This window comes from Diachasma alloeum, unplaced genomic scaffold (assembly GCF_001412515.2).
Source record: "Diachasma alloeum isolate Michigan unplaced genomic scaffold, Dall2.0 Dall_scaffold_00669, whole genome shotgun sequence".
In the NCBI taxonomy this organism is placed as follows: domain Eukaryota; kingdom Metazoa; phylum Arthropoda; class Insecta; order Hymenoptera; family Braconidae; genus Diachasma; species Diachasma alloeum.
The window spans coordinates 166,248-192,713 of NW_021680801.1; the positions used below are offsets into that span (position 1 = coordinate 166,248).

Below are 26,466 nucleotides of genomic sequence, written 5' to 3' on the forward strand. Positions count from 1 at the left end.
TATCTGGCAGGATATTCTCCGCCATACCCATTTCCCTAGCTCAATATTAAAAGGCAATTTCTGCTTGGTAGGAACTAGTGTATTCAAATAATTCAGAATATATATCCTATTTTGTTAATTATATCCCTTTTTTGTCTTCAGTTATTTGCTCATCCTAATCCCATTGTAATTAATTGAATAGTAAATAGTCGCAGGTTACAATATGTATGTATGTATGTATGTATCTATGTGTGTGGTCTTTTTTGTATTTTTTATTTTTTCTAATTTCTCCATAGAGGATCGATGGACTTTAATGAATTTTCTCATGAAAATAGACTCCCAGAAGCTCTATCCATTGACACTTTGAAGTGAAATTACTCAGGACTTGAAAAATTGATATGGAAAACCACTTGATCGTATCAGAATATGATGATCGCACTATTCGTTATTAAGTTGCAACACATTGTTTGTAAATTTTTTTTTTTCATATTTTTCGTGATAAACTAGAAAAAAAAACATCTGGAATATCAAAAATACGGCTCAAAAAGTTTGTTTCGATAGTTCCTTGATAAAGTGAGAAGATAATGGTGATACCGTTATTATTTATCAAGTTGCACGATAGTATTATACTTTTTATATCAAGAAGGTAAAACCTGAAATGTAGCGTGTCACAAATTTAGCCCCCCCCTGTAGGGATTGAGGTGTTGTCGGGAAGGTAACAATCCACTAACAAATGCAATTAATAGAATAATTACAGATTTATTATCCGCGTAAACTTAATACAAAGGTGAAGAGAAAATAATATGATCCGATCAAGTGTGCGATACGAGCTGTACTCTTAGACTGAATTATATTCGCACGGAAAGGTGTCAGCGAGACTGCCGAATATCCTTATGATTTGACGAATCAGAAAAGAATACGCGTGGCACTGAAGGTGCGAGTGAGACGGCAAATGCTTGTGCTCGTCGTTAGCCAGTGTTCGCGTCTTAGGATGTAGCGAGGCACTACATGACTCCCCTGTTTGAAGTAAAAAACGTAGTTTTTTGAATCTGCAAAAGAAAATGATTATTCTAGGAACAGAAAATTTGTTAGGTTTGGCAAGCAGGTGAAAAAAAAAATTTTTTTTGAATGAAGAGACGTAGACGTGGTAGACGTGAATTGTCGGTCTGTTGGCGAAAGTTATGCCTCTCCTCCGTCTTCCAGCAGCTGGTGCCGTGCTCGTGCTCGGCTGCGGCTGGTCCTGTTGTTGAGGCTCGTCGGGTACGTCTTGGTGCGGAGTCTGTCCTGGAAGCTGATCCATGTCCTCCGGCAGTATCTAGGCTGGTTTCAGTCGGTCGATGGAGATCGGTGTGTTCTTGTAATTTCCCAAACCTCCGGATTTGAACCAGATGACGAAATATTTGTCGTGGCGACTGATAACGTGAAATGGGCCGATGTATGGTGGTCGGTATGCCATTCGCACGTGGTCGTCGCGAATGAAAACATGCGTACACGTTAATAAGTCCTTGAAAATAAACGTTGAACGTGTACCATAGTGTGCAGCTGGAACAGGCGCGATTGTACGAAAATGTTCACGTAGATTTCTCACCAATTTCGGTGCTGCCGTTTGTTGGTTTGATGGCACGAGGAACTCTCCGGGTAGATGGATATGTTCTCCATGCGTTAACTGAGCAGGGGTCGTTTGAAGGTCGTCCTTCTACGCGGATCTCAACCCTAAAAGTACCAGGGGAAGTGCGTCGAACCAAGTTCTGCCGTGACATCGCAGTGCTGCTTTTAGTTGGCGATGTAGCCTTTCAACCAAACCATTTGATTGATGGTGAAAAGGCGTTGTCATGATCCTCTTGATGCCTAGGATTCGTGTGAGCACCTTGAACGTGCCTGAGAAGAATTGACCACCTTGATCAGACGAAATTCTCAGAGGTATTCCGAAGCATGCGATCCAGTGGTAGAGAATCGCGTTAACTACGGTAGGCAATTTTGCAGCAGTCAATGAAACTGCCTCTGGATACCGCGTAAATAGATCGACGATGGTCAAATGCCAGCTGTGTCCTTTTGAGGCAGGAAGAGAGATAAGATCGACGTGTATATGTTCGAAACGTCGCGATGGTGTCTCGATTTCAGCTATTGGTGTAACCGCGTATCGCGTGACTTTGTTTTTCTGGCATTCCAGGCAGTGTTTGGTCCATTCAGAGCAGTCTGTATCCATGCTGGGCCAGACGTAGCGTTGCGTGACGAGTTTCCGTGAAACTCTGCATCCAGGATGAGCCATCGGGTGCAGCGCGTTGAATACTTAGTGTCTCAGCTGGGCAGGCACATATGGGCGCACTGTACCTGATGACACATCACAGTACAGTGGTTCATCCTTTCCTGGAAGTTGTAGGCGGTCCAGTCGTAGATTCACGTCCGGTCATCTATGAGCAGTTGCGTTGTGACAGCGGTTGAGACGGCTTCGACTCGTGACAGAGCATCTGCCAGGACGTTGTCTGGGCCCGCGACGTACCGGATGTCCGTAGAGAATTGGGCGATGTAGTCCAATCTTCGGTATTGCCAGGGTGAAGCTCGTTCAGGTTTTTGCTTGAACGCGTGAGTCAGCGGTTTATGGTCAGTGAAAATTATCATATGACGGCCTTCAACGATGTGTCTGAAGTGCAGTACCGCTTCGTAGATCGCCTGCAGCTCCCTGTCGTAAGACGCGTGTTTCTGCGAAGAAATTTCAATCGCGTGATCTGACGCATCTGTGAAAATGGCCCACTCTGCTTCAATCTTTGGATGAGACAACAGAGTGGCCTCTGCCAGAGCCTGTTTGCTGCGCGTGAAGGCTTCTTCAAGGGCTGGAGTCCAGGTCACTGGATGCTTTCCTTTGATGTTTAGACCCTGGGTTGCCGCGTTCAGTGGGGCGAGAATTTCTGCTGCTCTCTTGATGAACTTCCGGTAGAAATTTAAAGTACCGAGGTACCTGCGCAGTGCTTTTACAGTAGTAGGCCTCGTGAATTCGCGAAACACGTTGACTCGATCTCTGGGAGGCTTAATTCCCTGGGCGTTGATCGTGTGTCCAAGGAAAATGACCTCTGGCTGCTCCAGGACTGATTTGGCGACGTTTACTATCAATCCGTAGTCCTGTAGGCGTTGAAGAAGTATTCTCAGGTATTCGAGATGTTTTTCTTCTTTGTCCGATGCTACCAAAATGTCATCTATGTATGGAAACAGAAATAGTAGATCGCGTGTCACTTCATCTATTAGGCGTTGAAAGGCTTGAGCCGCGTTCCTGAGGCCGAAAGTCATGTACGGAAATTCAAAAAGTCCAAAAGGCGTGATTATCGCGGTCTTTTGGATGTCCTCAGGTTCAATTGGAATTTGATTAAACACTTTGACCAGATCTATGGTAGAAAAAATTATTTTGCCGTACAAGTTGGCAGCAAAATCCTCTAAATAACGAACAGGGTACTTATCTGATATAGTTCTGTCGTTGAGTGCGCTGTAATCTCCGCATGGTCTCCATTCGCCGTTCTTTTTCGGGGCCAAATGGAGCGGAGATGTCCAAGAACTTTCACATCTCCTTGCAGTTCCCAGTTTTAACATGCTCGAAAATTCAGCATGCGCGATTTTGAGTTGATCTGGCGCCAAACGGCGCACTCTGCAGGAGATAGGCGGTCCCGGTGTCCTTCTAAAGTGGTGGAGAGTAGAGTGCTCAGTGTTTCTGAGCAGTCCCTCTGGTTTCGTTATTGCCAGGAATTCTTTCAGGATGGACGCGTACGGTGAATCTCCGTTGATCTCGAGTAGCTTAACAGACAGTGCGCGGTAACGCGTAAACTGGCCATTCAATTCTAGGCCTGTTGAGCTGTCGATTAGGCACTCGCTCCTCAAATCCGGCAACAGATTGAAGTGGTGCAGGAAATCAGCACCAGTGATGAGTTTGCTGACATCTGCCTCGACGAAACGCCGCGTTAAGTCTCTGCGGAGGCCGAGATTGGGCGAGATGGACGTGTAGCCATACGTGTCGATGAAAGTGCCGTTGGCTGCGAAAAGTTGATAGCCGCTGGTGTCCCTTTGGTTTGCTGGCCGCCTGCAAGGCGTGACAGAGACGTCTGAGCCTGTGTCCACTAGGTATCGGGTCCCAGTCGTTCTGTCGGTGATGAATAGGCGGCGGGATGTCAAGTGAGAGATGACTTCCGCCACTATTGTCTCTCCCTGGAGTTTTTCTGAAACTTACAACCAGATGAACAGTTACGCTTTCGATTACCAAATTTTAAATGGTACCAGCAGGACTGCGTTTGTCCGAAGACCTTGGTATTCGACCTGCTACGCGGGCGGTTGTTGTCTCGCCTGCGGGATCGCGAGAGGGCACATGAGCGTTGATGTGAGCGCGAGTTCCGTGCTTGCCGGGCTGCGACAAACGCGGTGAGTGCAGCGAACTCAGCTGCTAGCTGTGCGTTTTTCCTTGCACTCGACTTTGTTACCGCCGCAACAGTATCTGGATGATAGACCTCGTGGATCTTGTCTGCGTGCTTAGCTAGGTCATCGGTGTTTACCTGGGGCTGGATCACCAAACATGCTTGGATGCTCTCCGGAAGATGAGAGAGCCGGCGTGCCCTCAAGACTTCATCATCGATATCTGGAACTAAACCTTTCAAATGTCTTAGATATTGAGAGGGTAATCGATTTCCAATCGACTCCCGATCAAGGAATAGGATAAGATTTACTTTCTTTGACTTTGTAAATCGAGCAATCAGAACGTTTCTGAGAACTTGGAAAGGTGCGACTTGATCGGGGGTAATAACTACATCCTCTACTTCAGCAGCTGATTCTGTTTCAATTAATGGTAATGTTCGGTAAAACTTATCTGTTTCTGTTACAATTCCGTAATTGCGGAATTGGGCCTCCTGCTGTATGAACCAAGTCCTGGGCTTGTAACGTGAGAACTCCGGTGGCTTGATCTGCGACAGTGCGGAGGGTGTCGGTGTCGTGACAGTCGGGACCGTCAGCGTGCCGCCTGTTGTGGTAGACATCGTATCTCACGTTGTTGGTTTTGAATGAGAAGCTAGGATTATCGATTTTCGAAATTAAATTTCGAAGAGAAATAAAATTGAAAGTATAAATGTGACGACAAATAAAGGCGTTATGAGTCTCAATTTACCACCAACACAACACAACGTCTCTGGGTGCTTAGCAATGTGTCGGTGCGAGGTCACTGTTCACTTGAATACGGCACTTTGTTTTGATTTTACCGAAACACTGAGAAATTAACGGTTGGCACTCGGACGCTTCGAATGCTGCGGAAGCTTCGAAATGCCGTGTTTAATATTTTCGTTGAGAGAAACCACACGGTGAAAATAATGTTTTATCAAGCACGTGAAATAAAATTACACTTGCACTCGGAGTTATGCGGCAATGGAAAGCTAGCTGCGCGAGGGTTCACCAAGGATAGGATAAAACCATTGGGAAGCGCGGATAAAATTTTCGAGCAAAAATGCACGCCGCGCCGCGAGTTAGTTTTCCCTTTCGATTAACGCGAATTTCCCTTATTTTGATCACGTCGGGGTCACCAATGTAGGGATTGAGATGTTGTCGGGAAGGTAACAATCCATTAACAAATGCAATTAAACTAATAATTACAGATTTATTATCCGCGTCAAATTAATACGAAGATGAAGAGAAAATAATATGATCCGATCAAGTGTGCGATACGAGCTGTACTCTTAGACTGAATTATATTCGCACGGAAAGGTGTCAGCGAGGCTGGTAAATATCCTTACGATTTGACGAATCAGAAAAGAATACCCGTGGCACTGAAGGTGCGAGTGAGACGGCAAATGCCTGTGCTCATCGTTAGTCAGTGTTCGGGTTTTAGGATGTCGGGAGGCGCTATACCCCCCCCCCTGTAGCGTCTCGCTACATACACACCAACGCGTAACACACGCACGGATACGACAACGCTGAGAGACGACTGGACATCGGTGACATCATCGCGCTCTGTCACGCGCCCAGTATAAAATACCTCTCGCTCGCACCTATTGTCATGCATATCCAAATTGCCGTCTTACGCGATTTAAGATAGTCAGTAGTGTCTAACACTGACCTCCGATCAGATCACTTTGATTATTCTTTCTCTTTTGTATATATATTCTAAACCTCTTGATTAAAATGTAATTTAAATACTAATTACATTTGTTAGTGAATTTTTACATCCCTCAACAACCTCCATTCCTACATTGGTGACCCAGACGTGATCTAATTAGGGAAATTCGACGTTTTAACCGACAAAAGTGAAAACCCTCGCGTCTCGCGCACGTGCAGTGCAATTGAAAAATTCATTCTCTTCTCCACGCGTTCTCATCCGTTTTTCCGGACAACACGCGCGACTCAGTTTTTCAAGTGCTGCAGTGAATCCCGCGAGTGCATTCTAGTTAAGTGGCGCGCTTCTGAAAATAATTAATTTCGCTGTGTGACCCACGCTTCGATTTTGAAACGACGGCGTCTCGAGATTTCTGGAACATTCCCACCGTCCGAGCGTCAAGACCTTGGTTTCCCATTGTTCTCGCGGAACCAAAACAAACCGAATAAAAGTGATATCCGAGTGAATATTTGTGACCTCGCACCGACACATTGCCGAACACCCATAGACGTTGTGTTGTGTTGGTGACAAATAGTGACTACAACAGCCTTTATTTTTCTCACAAATTTATTCCTTAAGTTTAATCGCACTGTGAAGTAAAATTCATCGATTTTATTTCTCTCTGAAATAAAATAAAATAAAATCGACATGGTAACAAGAGCAGCTGACATCCAAACAACTCCCACTGTAACGACAGCAACGGCTACAATGAGGCCCAAGCTCATCGCAAGGCCGTTCGAGGCGGACAAACCCGCGCTATGGTTCGCGCAGCTGAAGACACAGTTCGCTGACATGGGATACGTCACCGAGTCAGATAAGTACAACAAAACGATACCGCTGATGGACACTGCTTACGCCGCAGAAGTCGAATATTTAATTGTTTCCAGACCTGTAACAAATCCATACCAAACATTAAAAAACGAACTAATCAGATCTTTCACAAAATCCAGGACTGCGAACATCATCCAATTGCTCGATAGGGAGAGCATTGGGGATCGAACCTCGTCGAAACACCTGAGACATTTAAAAAGTCTTGTTCCAGGCATTGACGACGAGGTCCTGAAAACGCGCTGGTCGTCTCATCTCCCCGAGCAGACGCGAGGTACACTCGCCACCCAGGAGAACGCTTCCATTGATGATCTCGCGAAGCTAGCAGACAGGGTGCACGAGGTATTCAACCCGGACAGCGTCTCAGCAATCACCGGCTCGCCAGCCAACGCAGTCGACACGGCACTCCTCGAGCGAATTGAGCAGCTGTCGGTGACCGCTGCCGCCATGCAAACGCGCGACCCACGGTCTCGTTCACGAACACGTCGAAATGGCTCACAGGGTCAGCGCAGCCACTCGTGCCGGCGCTCCAGCTCGAGGAAAGTATCAAAGAATTTTGACATCTACTGGTATCACTACAAGCATGGTAATAACACCCGTAACTGCCTACCCGGTTGTAAATTTCAGGGAAACGCCAGAGAAAGACAATAATGGCGAAAGTCGTTTTTCAATCAGAATCCCGCCGCCTATTTATCACTGACAGGACGACTGGGACCCAATACCTAGTGGACACAGGTTCAGACGTCTCTGCCACGCCTTGCAGGTAGCCACCGAGCAAAAGGGAGACCAGTGGCTATAAACTCTTTGCGGCCAATGGCACCCTCATCGACACGTACGGCTACGTGTCCATCTCGCCAGATCTCGGTCTACGCAGAGATTTCACATGGCGATTCATCGAAGCAGACATCAGTAAACCCATCATCGGTGCTGACTTCCTGCATCACTTCAGTCTGCTACCGGACTTGAGAAACGGAGCAATCATCAACAGCAGGACAGGCCTCCAATCGCACGGCCAGTCTGCGCGATCCCGCACGACGTCTGTCAAGCTCCTCGAGATCAACGAGGATTCACCGTACGCGTCGATCCTCAAAGAGTTCCCAGCAATAACAAAACCGGGAGGATTGCTGAGAAAAGCGGAACACTCCACTGTTCATCACATCAGGACAACACCAGGACCACCAATCTCCTGCAGAGCTCGCCGCCTAGCGCCGGCTAAACATAAAACCGCCCAAGCGGAGTTCTCCAGCATGCTGACGCTCGGAACCGCGAGGAGATCTGAAAGTCCGTAGGCGACCGCGCTCCACCTGGCCCCTAAAAGCAACAACGGATGGAGGCCATGCGGTGATAACTGAGCATTCAACGACAGGATAATACCAGATACATATCCTGTTCGTTATCTAGAAGATTTTGCTGCCAACCTTCATGGCAATATAATCTTTTCCACCATAGATTTGTTTACAGCCTTCAACCAAATTCCAGTGGCACGCGAAGACATCCAAAAAACGGCAATAATCACGCCATTTGGACTCTTCGAATCCCCATACATGACATTTGGCCTCAGAAACGCAGCTCAGCCATTCCAACGTCTGATCGACAAGGTTACACGCGATCTACCATTTTTGTTCCCGTACATAGACGACATCTTAGTAGCATCGGAAAACGCGGAGCAACATCGCGAGCACCTGAGGATCCTCTTCCAACGACTCCAGGACTACGGGCTGATAATCAACATCGCCAAATCAGTCCTCGGACAGTCAGAGGTACTTTTCTTCGGACACGTGATCAACGCTCAAGGAATTAAACCCCCCAAGTATCGAGTCAACGCGATCCTGGAGTTCACAAGACCAACAACGGTTAAATCGCTACGCGGATACCTCGGAACTCTAAATTTCTACCGGAAGTTCATCAAGGGAGCAGCAGAAATCCTCGCCCCGCTGAACGCCGCGACTCAGGGGACGAACGTCAAGGGAAAGCAACCAGTAACCTGGTCTCTAGGCCGTGAAGAAGCATTCACGCACAGCAAGCAAGCGCTAGCAGAAGCCACTCTGTTGTCTCATACAAATATCGAGGCAGAGTGGACTATCTTCACAGATGCACCGGATCACGCGATCGGCGCCGTTCTACAGCAGGAACACCACGGTTCCTTGCAGCCGTTAGCCTTCTTCAGCAAGAAACTTGGAATTTCTTCGCAGAAACACGCGGCTTACGACAGGGAATTGCAAGCAATCTACGAGGCAGTACTGCACTTCAGGCACATCTTTGAAGGACAACATGTGATAATTTTCACCGATCACAAACCGCTGACTCACGCGTTCCAACAGAAACCGGAACGAGCTTCACCCTGGCAATACAGGAGACTGGACTACATCACCCAGTTTTCCACGGACATCAGATATGTCGCGGGCCCAGACAACATCGTGGCAGACGCCCTATCAAGAGTTGAGGAAATCACGACTGCCGTCACACCTCAGCAGCTGGTAGATGCCCAACGCGACGATGAAGAACTCCGACAATTACTCCAGCGACCGGAGGTGAACCTGCGACTGGACCGCTTACAACTCTCAGGAATGGACGAACCACTGTACTGTGATGTATCATCAGGTACAGTTCGCCCATACGTTCCTGCTCCGCTGAGACAACACGTCTGCAGCTCACTGCACTCAATGGCTCATCCTGGACCCAAAGGCACGCGAAAACTCGTGACACAACGCTACGTGTGGCCTGGCATAAACAAAGACTGTGCCCAATGGACCAAACACTGCCTGGAGTGCCAGAAAAACAAGATAACGTGACACACGGTCACACCAATAGCTGACATCGAGACACCATCACGACGATTCGAACACATACACGTCGATTTAGTCTCTCTTCTTGCCGCAAAAGGACACAGCTGGTGCTTGACCATCGTCGACAGATTTACGCGATACCCAGAAGCAGTTCCACTGATCGACTCGAGGATGCCAACAGTAGTCAATGCGATTCTTTATCACTGGATCGCGCTCTTCAGCATCCCCCTGAGAATTACATCTGACCAGTGCGGTCAATTCTTCTCAGATACCTTCAAGGAGCTTACGCGAATTCTGGGCACCGAGAGGTTGATGACGACGCCATTTCATCCGCAATCAAACGGCATGGTTGAGAGAATACATCGCCGACTGAAAGTAGCACTGCGATGTCATGGCGAAGCTTGGTACGACGCACTTCCCCTGGTACTTCTCGGGTTGAGATCCGCGTGGAAAAAGGACCTTCAAACGACTCCCACCGAGCTAACATACGGGGAACCGATCCGTCTACCCGGAGAATTCCTCATCCCATCGAACCAACAAGCAGCAGCACCGGAATTGATGAGAAATCTACGCGAGCATTTCCCCAGGATCGCACCGACTCCCGCTGCACGTCACGCTATACGTTCAACCTTCATCTTCAAGGATCTAGCGAAGTGTACACATGGTTTTGTCCGCGATGACCACGTGCGAATGGCATACCGATCACCATACATCGGCCCATGCCGCGTAATCAGTCGTCATGACAAATACTTCTTCATTTGGTACAAGTCCGGAGGATTGGGTAACTACAAGAATACACCGATCTCCATCGACCGACTGAAACCAGCGTACGTACTGCCGGAGGACATGGACCAGGTCCAAGGACAGCCTCCACCGCCAGACGTACCAGAAGAGCCTCAACAATAACAGAATCAGCCGCAGCCGAGCACGAGCACGGCGAACAGGACTCAGAGGCCGCGGAGACGCGTAAACTTCGCGAACAGACCGACAATCCACGTCTATACTGTCTAAATTTCCTCATCAAAAATTTTTTTTTCACCTGCTTATTACATTTCACCTATTCCGAGATTAATTTTTTTCTGTTGCAGTGTTGAAAAACTATCTTTTTTCACTTAAGCAGGGGAGTCATGTAGCGTTTCGCTACACACATACCAACGCGTAACACACGCACGGATGCGACAACGCTGAGAGACGACTGGACATCGGTGACATCATCGCGCTCTGTCACGCGCCCAGTATAAAATACCTCTCGCTCGCACCTATTGTCATGCGTATCCAAATTGCCGTCTTACGCGATTTAAGATAGTCAGTAAAGTCTAACACTGACCTCCGATCAGATCACTTTGATTATTCTTTCTCTTTTGTATATATATTCTAAACATCTTGATTAAACAGTAATTTAAATACTAATTACATTTGTTAGTGAATTGTTACATCCCTCAACAACCTCAATTCCTACACCCGCCCGCCCCGGAAACGGCCACGGGTCATCCGCATGCCAATCCCACATGCTAACCACACAGCCACTGCCTTCGGTGAAAATTCAATTGATAATTATTTCAATAGATTTTCATAAATACGATGAATCTGAAAATCGAGAGAAAAAAAAACAGTATTCTTAAAACGAAAATTCCATTGGGAAGCTAATTGCTAATTTATTAGCAACAACAGCTATATGCATTCTAATGAAATGCAATTATCCACTTGTTTTACTTCTCTTTGCTTCTGAATGAAAGTTTTGAAATGGTTTTTTTGATCATTTTTTTGATTCGTTAATTTTTGGGTGGAAATGCTTATAAATGTCAAAACATGAAGAAACGCTGTTTCAAATAAATGTTTATGGTGTAGGTATGTGTGTGCACATGGGTGTTCGTATGGCTAGAACTGTCCCCACAACTCGAGCACTATTAAGGCAAAAATGCTGAAATTCTAGCTGCTAATTGGTACCAGTGAGACTCAAATTCGTGTTAATATTCAGCTCAATTTTGAGAAAATTCAACATAAATGCCATGAAATTTATCGATAAAAGTCTGAAATTTTGGCTCATGGTAGCTATGATTAAACTTCTCTTTGGTGCGCACTTTCAGCCCGACCGGTCTAGTAGTTCCAGAGATATAACAACTTCTTTCAACTTCGATTTTCCTCAGTATTTTGAAAGCTACCCCACCGATTTCAATCTAAATCAATCAAAATATATAAACCCGTTCAGACAAAATTTGGAGATATGCCGTTTTTCCGTTTTTTCATAAAAAATCTTGTTTACACGATAAATGAATGAAAAATGGAGATAGCAAGTTGAAATTTTGTAGGCTTCTAGCTTTTATAACATAAAAGATTGGTAGGATCGATGGGTGCAATCGGCCGAACGATTCTTGAGATATTCAACCTTTTGTGTAAATATATTTCTTCAAATATCTCATGAGCTACTAGACAGATTTCAATATTCTTTGTCGAAATACTTGTCTCGGTGGCCACTATCTAGACCAATTACAATATGTATACCCGTCGGTGGAAAGATTCAGAGATATTCCCGTTTTTTCCTTTTGAAATTTTTTTCATTCTTGTACGCAGGATATTTTGAAAAAAATTAAAATAGCAAGTTGAAATTTGGTATGATTATAGCTCTTACAATATTGAAGATTCGTATTTTGGATAGGCATAATCGGCCACACATTTTCGGAGATATTTAACTTTTACGTAGATCTATTCTATTAAAAGGTTGAATATCTTCCTGCAGACACCCTGTATCATGTGGTTACGGTTATATGCCTGTCACAATGACAGGGAATTGCTACGGATCCATTCGGAAACTTCTTACCAATGGAATTGGTAGAAATAAAAAAAAGGACTGATAACGCAAAAACTAACGGTCACATGCCTCCTATTGGATGGGTTCGAATCCGTATTTTTTAAAAATTCCTATATCCTTTTCATATATTTTTCCCATCATTTTCTGAATCTTTGTTGATCATTTATCTATCCGTTTTTCAACCCGTTTTAATTTCTTTATTAATCCTTGGGTAATATTACTTTGGACGGCCACTAATAGAATGGTTGTAAATACATGTTATTTGAAGGTTGTTTAAGACTATTATATATCTATTTGGTTATTTAGATCATCTTTATTGATTTTTTAATGAATTTACTCCCGGCCACCGCACTCAGACATGCTTCCACGACCGTGACGTGGACACGGCGGGGCATTGGTCCCAAAAATGTTTGGGAGTTAATGCAATAAATTGCCAATAACCCCAAATTGTAATGAGAACCCCTCCTTTAAGATGTATTTACAGCCTGATCAGTGTAACAATATTTCAATGAGGTTATTTCACAATCAGCTCCTCCGTCCTTCTAACGGTAAATTTTATAAATTTAAATTTGTTGGAAGGGAACATTTATTTTATTTCCTTCTTCCATTATACCTCAACTGCTGTTATTTATTTGTTACACATAAGATTGTATTTCCAGTCTGTCAGATATTCGTTTTTGGGTCTAATATTCATAAAAATTTCAATAACAATTCCAATAAAATTTAAATTATTTAAAAAATTTTCAAAATTTGAAAATTCGGTTTACTTGCAGATTTATTTTAAATTGTCTACTAAAATTCTGAATTGCACTGTCTCAATGGTAGACAAATGTTGGAGAAACTTTGTGTTAATCTCTTCAGGTTTAAATAATTTCCTGAACACAAACTCTGCATAGTATAGTGGATAATATTCTTTTTTACCTCCTTTTCGAGGGATTTCTCTTTTTAAGTTGTTCCACATTGACTCAATATTTTGAGTATGTGTATTGTCATCTGGATCCACAAAATTGTATTTGTGGTTTACATATTTATGTACGTACCCATGGTTGGTGATCCGTCTGTATGCGGCCCAACCATCTGTGTGTATGGTAGTACCCAGATGTACATTATCCTCAATATGTCTTACGAGTGTGTCTGAAGTTCTGTCCTCTATTACGAGACTAAATGTCTCTTTAGTAGCTCTGTCTATCCCACCAAGGACCCAGTACCCTTCTTCTCTATTAATTGATTTTTCCCCTGGACCAAACCTAGTTTCATCTATTTCGACTATATGGTTAGTGCCCCCCAGTTTTTATTTATTTTTATCTATATAAATTTTACAAATTAACCTGAATATTTTATTAAGATTGACTATAGATTTCTCTGACAGTCTTAGCTCTCCAGCAAGAAACCTCTGTGTTGTGCCGAGACTGAGTTTAAATGCAAAAAATTTGAAAACGTTAGTAATTTTTATTTTAATAAAATCAAAAATTGTATTGAAGTAAACTTTTATTTTAAAATTGCAATTTATCCGTTCATTATTATTATTGTGTTCTCTATTTGATAAAACAGAGCGCCTGCATCTGAAGTACAAACTGTCACGGTTTAACCTCAAATCAGACTCACATGTGGGACATTTTAATTTATCATTTAAGATGTTGTATTTTATTAATATTGGAATCAAAATTTTTTCTGAGTTTGAAGCTATTAGAAATTCTGTGAAATTCATGTTTAAAATATAGAGTTCTTACCTTATTTATTTGCAAATAATAGAAATAAGCAGAAGCAGAGAAAAGAACATGTGCACATGCAGAAGTCCTAGCGTAGAGAGAGCTGCGCGCATGCGTAGCGAGACCTCGAGGTGGGGTGTTGTAGATAGCCCACAGACATATATCGGGTGTCATTTTTTGTTGGTATTGGTGGAAGGTGTGAAAAGAGTTCAAAATAATTAGTCACATGACTTAAGATTTTTTTTTCAAAAAATTATTGTCATTGGCCGCTGAAAGTAACATAACCCAAGTTATATTACTTTTTGCCATTTTCCATGTCCTTATATGGGTCCAGGAAAGTATCTCACTTTAATCATTATAGGAAGTCTCTCCCCCCCCTCTCTCTCTCTCTCTCTCTCTCTCTCTCTCTCTCTCTCTCTCTCTCTCCCTCCCTCGATATGTGTTTTAAGTCGCTCTGTAAAAAGTTTCATTTTCATAACTAAAGTGAGAACGCTGAATCTACAACATACGTGATAAATCTTGTGAACTATGTGCCTGACTGTTTGTGATATAAAAAAGTAACCACTGAACGATAAAAACTCAACATTTTTGAAAATATCAACTTTCCATGACAACATAACCTTCAACGACATATAAACATGCCACTTACTATTACTGTCAACTGTACTAAATGTCGTAAGGACATTTTACGATTTAAGTCTGAATGTAAATTATGTCTGAAGTTTTTTCACCCGGATTGTGCAAAATTTCACAAAATCTATAATAGTGATAATGAATTGGTTCCATGTAAAGGGGAAATTATCACAACAACGTGTCCCCCTGTCAAAAAGAACAAACAGACAGTAAACATTTCAGAAATTGTACAGACACTACCTGATATTCAAAATAACAACGCTGAAAATGATCATCATAATAACAGTTGTAATAATATTAAGACAACAGCAGGTATTGAAAGACTGCAGACTGATAGCTCAGCCAGTGAAAATTTTGATGGAGACATGGTAACAGATTGTAACATGATGGATATTGAAGGGCAAAAGCACCTCGTTCACGATAATAATAATTCAGACGTAGAAAGTGTCAGTGATTCTGTTTATTCAAACCAAAAGGAGAAATCCAATAGAAAGAAAAAATGAGTACATGACTATGAAGAGATTGGTGAGGAGGAGAGTGAGTATTCTATTAATCATAAAATTGATCTTCTATCTGACAAAATTAAGGAGTTGAAAAACTCGAATAAAGTGAATGAAACGTTCAAGAGTGCAGTGAAAGAAGTTCTGAAATGTGAATTATTATTACTTCAAAATCGCATGAAACTAGACATGGACCTTATAAAAAGTGAGATGAAAGGAATGAATCCTCTTATAGAGTCACTTCTTACAATGAAACATGGTCAGAGGCTAGATGATGTGAACGAAATTGTACATAATCCATATGTCAATAAAGAAAGGGAATCAATAATTGCATTTGATACGTATGCCTCGACTTTATCAAGAAATTTGAACGTAACTAAAGAACAAAATAATGAAACAGTCATAGTTGTAAAACCGAAGAATCCTGTTGATGCAAACCATACCGAGAATGTGATAAAAACGAAAATAGACGTAAACAATCTAAATGTAAATAAATGCACGATGATGAAAACAGAAAGTGGTAAAGTGATAATTGGATGCAGCAATAAAGATGACAGAAAAAAGTTGCAAAATCGTTAGAAACAAGCTTGGGAGTTTATTATTCAGTTGTAGTTCCCAAAAGCAGCAAATTAAAAATCAAAATTATAAACATAGATTTGAATAATAAGGATAAGTCGAATGAAGAGTTAATAACGAACATTGTGAAACAAAATAGGTTGGAAACACTTGCAGGGTCTAATTAAATTAAATTATTGAGCAAATGGGTGGTAGAAAAGTACAATAATATTTCCATTGTTGTTGAAGTTAGTGAACAAGTGCACAAATACATTTGGTGTAAGAATTCCCTATATATAGGGTGGAATAAGTGTAAAGCATTTGATTGCATTAAAATCGCATATTGTCGTAAATGCTGCGGTTTCTTTCATATCGCAAAATACTGTAAGAAAAGTGAAATCTGTGGGAAATGTGCACAGAATCATTCTACAGAAAAGTGTATCAATAGTATTCTTAAATGTATAACATGCACAAATGATAAAAAAGATTGTTATCTTATTGAATCAGACACAAAACATCATGTAAGAGATAAAAACTGCGTATCACACGAACATTTTTTAGACAAGCAAAACAAAAAGAATGCATTAGTAACATGAGTGGATGTAAGACATTAAATGACGGAGAACTGCTAGTAATATATATGAATGTGCGTAGATTAATTAAGAACAAAGTTGAGATCGAAGAACTAGTAATAAAACCCAAAAACCAGCTATTTTAGCATTCACTGAAGTAAGAATTACTGCTGACACTGATGATGATGAAATTTTAATACCTGGTTATAATATCTGTAGATGTGACTCGGAAAAAAGAACAACGGGAGGTGTAATCTTGCACATAAAAAATGATATTAAATTTTTAAAAGTTATAAATCAGAAAATTGAAAATAATTGCTGGACTGTAGGTGTAAAAATTGTGAGCGATGTGTTTAATGGAGTACTAATAGTTACGTATCACTCGCCATCAGGAAGTGACTCAGAATTTATTAATTATATAGAGAATATTTGCGAATCTGTTCAGAAACAAGGAACTTGTATTTGTATGGGTGATTTCAATATCGATTTAAGCACAGATCGATTTTATTCAAATAAATTAAAAAATGTCTTCGCAGGGCTGGGAATGAAACAACTGATAAAGAAACCGACGAGAATAGATAAAAATAGTTCAACGATAATTGATTTGTTATTCAGTAATACTGAGGTCGAAACTCGTGTACTAGATAGTCCAAGAATTACAGATCATGCAATCATTGAATTCGGCTTAGGAACATTGAAGTATGATAATACTGTACATAAAATAAAATTTGGGAATTTTAAAAATTTTGATGCCAATAGTTTTAAGAAAAACATGGAACTAAATTTGATGTTTAGAAATGAGAGTATAAATAGAATTCTAAATATAGATGAGAAAGCAAACATGCTTATTGACACGATAGTACAAACGCTAGATTCTGAAGCCCCAGTGAAGGAAATAATAACACGAAATGAAATAAAACATAAGAAGTGGTTCAATGACAAAGTTATAGAAGAAAGACAGCTTATAGAAGAACAGCTTATAGACGAAAGACAAAATTTATTCAAAATTGCATCGATAAATAAGACACAAGCCAATTGGCTAAAATTTAGACAAAAAAGAAATGAGACTGGTGCAGAAATACGTAGAGCTAAAAGAATGTATTTTGAAAATAAAATTGATAACAATAAGAAGGACAGTAAAAAGGTATGGAAAACATTAAAAGATGTCCTAAACAAAAAGCGAAATAGTACCTTACCGGAGGAAATAAATTTTAATGGAATTATGATTAAAAATTATGATGAAGTAGCCAATGCATTTAATTGTTATTTTGTAGATGGTGTGGAAGGTATCATTAACAGCATAAGCAATGAAGTGTCAGATAAGAAATTAATGAAATACACAGACTGTACAATTGAAAATTTTAATCCAATATCCACTAATGATCTTAGAAAATAAATAAATAATCTACCAAAGAAAAGTAGAACCAGTGAGGGAATCTCAAGCGAGGTCCTTAAACTGGTCTTAGAAGCCACACAAGAGGAGTTATGTGAATTATTCAATGAGTCATTAGAGAAAGGGTACGTTCCTAGTGAATGGAAGCACTCGGAAATAACCCCCATACAAAAAGTCAAGAATACCCATAGAGCTGAAGAGTTTAGACCAATAAATATGTTGCCACAGTACGAAGAAATCTTGGAAAAACTCGTAGTGAAACAATTTATGAATTACCTGGAAAGAAATGATCTTTTAATAAAAGAACAATATGGTTTTAGAGAAGAAAAGTCGTGTGAAAAAGCTGTGCAGATTGTTGTTTCTAAGTGGAGGGAAAGCATTGACCAAGGAAATATTGTGGGGACGATATTTATTGACTTGAAACGAGCGTTTGAAACTGTAGACCGAAATATATTATTGATGAAAATGAAAAATTATGGGATTCATGGTAAGGTGTGGGATTGGTTTCAATCGTATTTCTCGGAACGTACCCAAAGTGTAAATTACCGATCAGGAAGATCTGAGAGGATAAGAGTAACTATGAGAGTACCTCAGGGCTCGGTACTTGAACCCTTGCTGTTTTTAATGTATATTAATGATGTCTTGAAAACGAATAGAACTCATTATGAAATCCAATAGTTTGCTGATAATATGGTTCTTTACGTGTGTGGTAAAAGCTCGGAGTACATAGAAAAACAATTAAATGAGCAACTGCACGAGATTGAAAACTATTTCCAAAAGAACAAGCTAAAAATGAATGTAGCAAAAACAAAGTTAATGATTATAAAACATAAGAGACAAAACATTGGAAAAAACGTAGTGATAACGTGTAAAGACGGATGTGAAATCGAAAAAGTCAGTAAAATGAAGTGCGTAAGTAATGGATTGCAATCTAACGTTTAAATCATATCAGGAGTATTTAGTTAAAGAAGTCGACCGACTGTAATGGTTAGGTGGGTGAGGTATTGCTCCGGCGGACATCCAAGCTAAGCAGCGTTGAGCTGGGTTAGTACTTGGATGGGTGACCGCTTAGGAACACCTCGCTCGCACAAAAATTGCGGGCGGTAGGTACGGTGTAGCGGCGTAGTGTCTCCATCTAGTCAGTGTAACAGATGGATATATTAGGGCACTGCACAATCGCCCGGCTGTGCGATTGGGGTTTTACATGGTTTCCCGTCCAGTCCTAGCTCGAATGGGGCACAGCTAAGAGTAAGTCAGCCATGATACCGCAGATAACAATGAGAGAAAAAAGAAAGGAGGGGAGGCAGGCTAGAGGAGGGGTTTCAAATCGAGAAGTACTTCGATAAAACCAATGAAAATAGAAAAAATAGAAATAAAAATAGTTAGGAAAGTGGGGGAACAAATCGGAGTGTTGAATGGAGTCGGTAACTATCTGAGCATAATGGCAAGAAATCTTATATATAAAAGTATAATAGATCCACATTGTGATTATTGCAGCACAATAGTATATACAATGAATGAGTCAAGCATGAAGGAATTACAGAAATTACAGAACAGAGGATTGAGAAGCATTTTACGCTGCAATAAAAGAACTAAAGTTACTGATATGCTAGATGCATTAGGATTTCTATCGGTAAATCAAAAACTGAAACTACATGTGGTAAAATATGTGCATTGTCTGTTTGAAAAGAATGTGATTGTCAATAATGACAGTGGAGAGGAGCGCATCCGCACAAGGGGAGCTGGTGCAAGAAAATTGGCGCTAATCAAAACGTCTTATGCTCAAATTCATGTAATGTATAAGGGGATAAAACTGTATAACGAAATTCCCGAAAGTATGAAAACAACGACGAAAGAACAATTCAAACGAGACATAATTCTATACATACAACAACACCACGAACAGAAATATACATAGAAGGACGAATGCGGACACGCAATGAATGTAAGACTGGAAAATGTAGCTAAATAAATGATTCAATGTCTCTCTCTCTCTCTCTCTCTCTCTCTCTCTCTTGGGTGATGGACTCACCGCCTGATCCACAAATTGGATGCATGGGTCGAACTAACACACGGAGAAGTCATCTAGTACCTCACACAGATGCTCTCAGGACACGGGTGCTTCCGGCAATATCTTCATAGATTCAAATATGAGGAATCGCCGGAGTGCCCGGCCTACACAGGAGTCTCGGAAGATGCAGAGCATGCGTTCTTCTTGTGTCCGCGCTTCAAGGTGCCCCGCAGCACACTCGAGACTGCACTCGGAGAGAGAATTCAGCCTGAAAACCTGGTGGAAGCAATGCTTTCATCAGAGGCAGTCTAGGAGGCAACCAGCGCCTTCGCAGCGGAAGTCCTAAAGGACCTACGCAAGGCGGAACAAGAAAGGAACAGCGATAAGAGGAAGAGGAAGCAATGAGATGGAAGAAGCGCTGACTTCGATCGGCCGAAGGAAGACCTACGGCTAAACCCTCCCCCCGTGGTGTAATGCCTAGCGGCGGTTCCACGGGGAAATACGAGGCAGGTGTCAGGGTATGTATTTAGCCCGTATTGTTTTCAGATTCGCCAAACTAAATCAAGCCAGGTCTCACCAACCTTGGCAGCTCGTGGTCGCCACCATCCAGACCAGACCGAGTCGGGCACTACTCTCTGGGAATTTCCAAACGCGAGCGTGTACGTAAATGCATTTTTCCCCCTGAGAAAGAAAAATCTCTCTCTCTCTCTTCATCAATCTCCCTACGGGATGCATACACATCAACCCTTCGGGTCATCAACGCATGTTAGTAATGATGAAATCTCAATTAGTGTGCAACATCTAGATTTATGTTTATCACCTAGTAGGAGCCATCTACATATTTATGGTCGTTTGACCACTGACAATGGAACAACACCAACACAGGACAAGACTCGTGAGTAATGCCATCTGTCATTTGTTCGAGGAAATTCGCTATGAGCTCAATGGAACGGAGATTGATTGAGCAAACAATGTGGGTTTAACGAGTTTCATGAAAAACTACGTTTCTCAAAGTCCCAACTAATGGTTTCTAATGGAAAATGCCGGTTGGCTGAAGAATGATAGCATGGACAGTGATGAGACACTCACTAATAACGCATGATATTTCGACACCTCTATACCATTAAGCCTGCTACTTGGCTTTGCCGAAGATTATCAGAAAATTGTTATGAATGCAAAGCATGAACTCATTATTGCGAGATCGAAAACAGACATCAGTGCAGTACTTCAGAGCCTTATCAACCAAGCAAACCCTGAGAAGAAATGAAAGATTAACCTCCAAAAGATTCACTGGTTAATTCCCTGCATTAAAGTCTCTGATAAGCGCAAAGTGAAGCCGCTTAATTTCATCACAAAAGATACACCTATCATGATGGGTTTTCGTAGATGGTAATTGTATGAGTATCCTCTGCTCCCCGCAACCTCGAAACATGTTGGGGTTATAAAGACATCATCTCAATTGGAGAAACCTCGATATGTTATTCTTGGATTTCAAACCAATCGTAAAAACATCCAGAAAGCTAATGCCAGTCACTTTGATCATTGCAACATCCGAGATGTAAAGCTTTTCCTCAACTCGCAAAGCTATCCATACGGAAATTTGAATTTGGATATTGCTCACAAACAGTATTCTACATTATACAATATGTATGTGAACTTTCAAGATTCTTATTATGGAAAGGAATCTAAACCGTTATTAATTACAGAAAAATTCATAACAAATGCTCTTGTAATTGTAATCGATTGTTCTAAGCAGAATGAGTATTTGAAAATTGGCCCAGTGAAGAGGTCGCGTGACCTTAGAAGTGGCTGGTTGTGCGATTTGTGTGCTCGTGTTTGGCGGTCTGTAAATTGTGGCAGAAACTTGTATAGGCACTTGGCTTGTTGTTGCTCGGAAGCCGGAACTGTGGAAAGTCGGGTGAGCTAATAGGAAAGGCCTGATTTTGCTGCTAATTGTATTTTTTATGATCTTTTGGAGGTGTACATAGAATTTGAGGCTATGGTGAGAGTCTTTTTTTCATAATCAGTGGCATCATCTGTTGTCAGTTTTGAGTACTGAGCGCCATAGTAACCCATGTCGACGAACAGCCACCTTACCGACGACGAGGGTGGAACAGTTCCTTGCACTCCACCACTGACAGCTACTCCGAAAACAAGTGGCAATTGCTCTAGCCCAGTTACTGGAACCGGATCCAGAAATACAAATAATCGCAAAAATCTGTTTGGATTGCTGGCCACAGGCCCACAGGGGAACACAACACCTGGTGCGCCCAGAGGTCCAGGTACCTTGACACTTCTGGAGAGATTAGCAAAAGATAAAGACAACCAGAAAATCAATAGCTTCTTTTCAATCATACATCCGGCTAGGCTCACCAGCACCAAATTGCTAGATGGAGGTAGCGAAGGAGGCCTGAGAGAGAAAGCTGACTCTGTAGAAGTAATAAAGAACCCTGAAGATACAGAAAAAGAAGACAAGAAGAGGAAGAGAGACCCAAATGAGAGACTAAACGCATATGAAGACGGTTCACAGTGTGCTACTAGTAAAAAACCTGCTAACATAGCCCTCACAAACCAGGATAGACTTTCTCACTGTAAGTACCCTGGACACTGCTCAGCTACCGAAGCAAAATGTGGGTTTACCAGTTGACGCTCTCTGGGCTACCCTTAACAAGGTCTTGGTCGAGGTGTCAGCATCTAGACCTGAAAATGCAATCAGCTTCACGAAAATGGCTGATGATATATCAGGCATCAGAGCTAAAATGCTGAAGAGGGACCAAATATGGGAAGGAAAATGGAAGGAGCTAAGTGACCGGCTCACAAAACTGGAATCCACTCCCACGACAGCGGACGCGGTCGTCAGAGCTGAGGAGCTGGCGGAAATTGACGATAAAATCGCTGATCTGAGGAGCAAGCTCGCAGACCGCTCGCCTGATGACGCCAAATTATTGCAGGATAAACTAGCCAAGCTCGACAACTTAATTGAAGCTCAGGAAAAGCAGCTGAGGAGACACAACCTCATTATTAGGGGTCTAGACCTCCCAGCCCGGGACGCAGTAGACCCCGTTAAAGCGCTGAGTGAAATTGTTAGGAATTTTCTTGCGTCGACGCTTGGATTCAATGGCAGTTTCTCGAATCCCAGAAGAATTGGTAACTCGTCCACAGTTGTAATAGCCCTGAACTCTATCGAGGAGAAGAAATCAATCATGGCAAAGAAACGTAATACACTTAATGGCTCGAAAATCTTCATTGACAATGACTTGACGCCAAGGGAATGCCACATCGCCAAGATTATCAGAGATCGTTCCAAAGAGGAGAAAAGCAAAGGTAATAATGTTAAAATAGCCTATAATAAGATCTTGATTAATAAGGACTGGTGGTATTGAAATGATATCAACCAAGCATTAACCTTGTCTAGACCTAGATCATCCCACCAGGGAAAGCAGCATGGACCTGGACATCTGCAAACTGCCTCAAGAAGTAATAATCTGCCATCAGGGGTTTATGGGGCCCATGATGGACAATAACAGCATGCCAACCTCAACCAGCGNAAAAATAACGACAAATGAAAACGACATGCTATGTATATCTGAGACCTGGCTGCTCAGTCAACCCAAGAAAGTACCAGGTGCCTGGGATGCTTACCAGCACTACTGGGTATCAGCAGTCAAAGACAAAGTAATGGGGCGAGCCTCTGGTGGGCTGCTGATCCTTTTACGTAAGCAGGTTGGGTCCTTCAGCGTTCTCTCCGCTCAGGACAAATGGATATTCATTAAAACGGTTATGTGTGGCTGCTCTATCATAATTTGTCTACTCTACTTCAACCCCGATACCAAACCTGAGATTATAACGGACAATTTTCAAGCTCAACTGGTAGAGTTGTAGACCCAGTACCCTGAAGAGATATTCATTATTGGTGGCGACCTAAATGCCAGACTTGCCAACGAGAATAGCCTACCGGAGGAAATCTTCGAGGGACTACCCCTGAGAGGAGTAAGGTCGTCACTAGACGAGGAGTTTAAGGGACATGCTAAGGTGGTGCTGGAGGTGATGGAGTTCAACAGCTTCGTAGTACTCAATGGCAGGTCTGTAAGCGATTATCCTGGTAGATACACTTTCCTAAATCACAAAGGGAAGAGTATTGTCGACCAAGTGTGGGTTAATGCCTGTGCCTTGGACAGCATCATTGACTTCGAGGTCTCATACACCCCTACTGGCTCGAATCACTTCCAAGTCGTGGTTTCCATTGCCGCTAAAATCTCTCCCTCTGAAGAAGCTCAGAGAGCCGTCCAGTCTCGCAACTGCACGGTCTGGAAGCAGCAACTGCTTGAGAGCTACCAGTCTATAATTAGGAGCTCCTCACGTGTGGGGATGTCAACTTTATCCTCTACACCAAACGAACTGAGTGAAAACCTAGGTGCTGCGATCGGGGATGCTGCTTCTGCATTGGGTATGTCAAAGAGGGTCAAGCCTACGTACTCGACAAAGTTCAAGCAATCTTGGTAGGACCTGGAGTGTGAATATCTGCATAAAATTCAAGTGAGGTGTCTTAGGAAAATGAGTCTGAATCAAACCTAGACATTGAAGCCTTTCTCGAAGCTAGAGGCAACTACAGGGAGATACTGAAGGCGAAAAAATCAGCCTACGAGGAGGAAACCATAAAGAACATGGCTGCAGTGAACAACCCCAAGGTCTTCTGGGCTACTGTCCGTAAATTTTACCACAAGATAGGGAAAAAACCCTCAAGTATATCTGATGAGCAGTGGTTGACGTATCTAAAAATGTGCTACCCCCCTAAAGTGTGCGATGAGGTTGATTTTTATGGAGTGCTGGACAGCACCCTGGATGTGGAATTCGGGGAGGAGAAGATTATCAAGAGACTTATGGGCTGTAAAAATGGCAAAGCACCAGGCTCCGACGGCGTATCCAACGAGTTTCTGAGGGCCCTACCGAAGAATTGGGTATACTACATGACTGGTCTCTTCAACAACATCTTACGCTGCGAACAAATCCCTGATAGCTGGTCCCAAGTGGTGATGAGGATGTTGTTCAAGAAAGGAGATGAAGCTAACCCGGCCAACTATAGGGGCATAGCCTTGGTGAATTGTGTAACTAGACTGTTCACTACTGTTATCAAAAACAGACTTGATGTCTGGGAGGAACGATCGAAAATAATCCCGGAATGCCAGGCAGGTTTCCACAGGAAGAAAGGCTGTCAGGACAACATATACACCTTATGGTCAGCGATTCATCTGCAACTCCGACTAAAAAAGCGCTCAGTTTATGGACTTTTCGTAGACTATCAGAAGGCGTTCGACTCCATAAACCATGATTTACTTTGGAGGAAGCTTTTTCACATGGGACTCAGTGCTAAAATGATTAGAGTTCTGAGGGAGTTATATAATAAGGCTTCCATGCGAGTGAGGACCGATTCTGGACTCACGGACTCGATTCAAATCACTCAGGGAGTACTCCAGGGAGAAATACTCAGTCCACTCCTCTTTATACTGTTCATTCACGACATAGACGAGTTCATGACACAGGATGGCAACAGGGGAATTAGCATTGATGGACTTACTAACATCCAAGCTTTGCTCTTTGCAGATGACGTGATTTTCCTGGCGGATACCCCCTGGGCTTTGCAACGCTCATCTCCTTGGAAAGGTACAATGAAATCAACCAGCTCAAGCTAAACGTGCATAAGACAAAAATCGTGAAATTCAGTGGTTCTGGAAAGAGCAAGGTTACCAAGTTTATGTATGGCAATGCGGAAATCGATATAGTTAAAAAATACACCTATCTTGGTGTTGATTTCTCCTCGTCAGCTCTAGGATACCAAGCTACTCTCTCTGCTACCAGTAAGACAAGAATAGCCTGTGGAACAGCCGCTTCGATCCTGGCCAGAACGAAGTCGGCTGATTGGCCTTCGAAGGTTAAAATTTACGATAGCCTCGTGGCATCAGTGATGCTATATGCTGCGCCATTCCGGGGATTGAGATACGCCGACTTGCTGGAGAGGACACAAATGCTTTACTACAAAAGGCTATTCCAGCTACCAAGGCATACGTCCAACTCAGCCCTGCAGCTTAGACTAGCTGGTGCAAAGCGCTGTTCGATCTATGTCAACCACCTAGCGAACGTGTTGGACCCTATGGGTGATTGCTCAATTTGTAGGCTTCGTGAGAAGGAAACGGTCGATCATTTTCTGGTGACGTGTCCAGCTCTATGCTATCCAAGAGGGAAATATCTCGCCAGCGTAATTGTCGCTTCCATTATCAGACTGTCGTCAGCCGGAGCAGCTGGAGCTGCTCTTGATCACAAAAGTTTATGTACAAACATCCTAGAAACCACAAACCCTGCTGAGATGAAAGCTATTTATGTTTATATGAAACAAGCACTTATTAAGCGAGAAAGAAGGACCATATCTAGTGTAATTAATGCTGGCGCTGCCTAAAATAAACAGATAAATTAATTAAATTAAATAAATTAAAGTCACGTTCGGGTGCGTTGTCGGGCTTGTTAAACATGATTCTTAAACTTGAATTGTTGTGTATGTATTTCATTTATTCGTGTACTGTATAG

The 26,466-nt window shown here is 42.4% G+C and overlaps 1 protein-coding gene across 1 annotated transcript; it reads right to left on the minus strand.

The window, feature by feature from the left end:
* Positions 1–2,165: 2,165 nt before the first annotated feature.
* Positions 2,166–4,985, minus strand: LOC107044056. Its single transcript, XM_015265802.1, has 3 exons — positions 4,220–4,985; positions 2,480–4,178; positions 2,166–2,310 (listed from the first exon to the last, which is right to left on the minus strand). The coding sequence occupies exons 1-3, from the start codon at positions 4,983–4,985 to the stop codon at positions 2,166–2,168; spliced, it is 2,610 nt and encodes an 869-aa protein (XP_015121288.1).
* Positions 4,986–26,466: the final 21,481 nt, after the last annotated feature.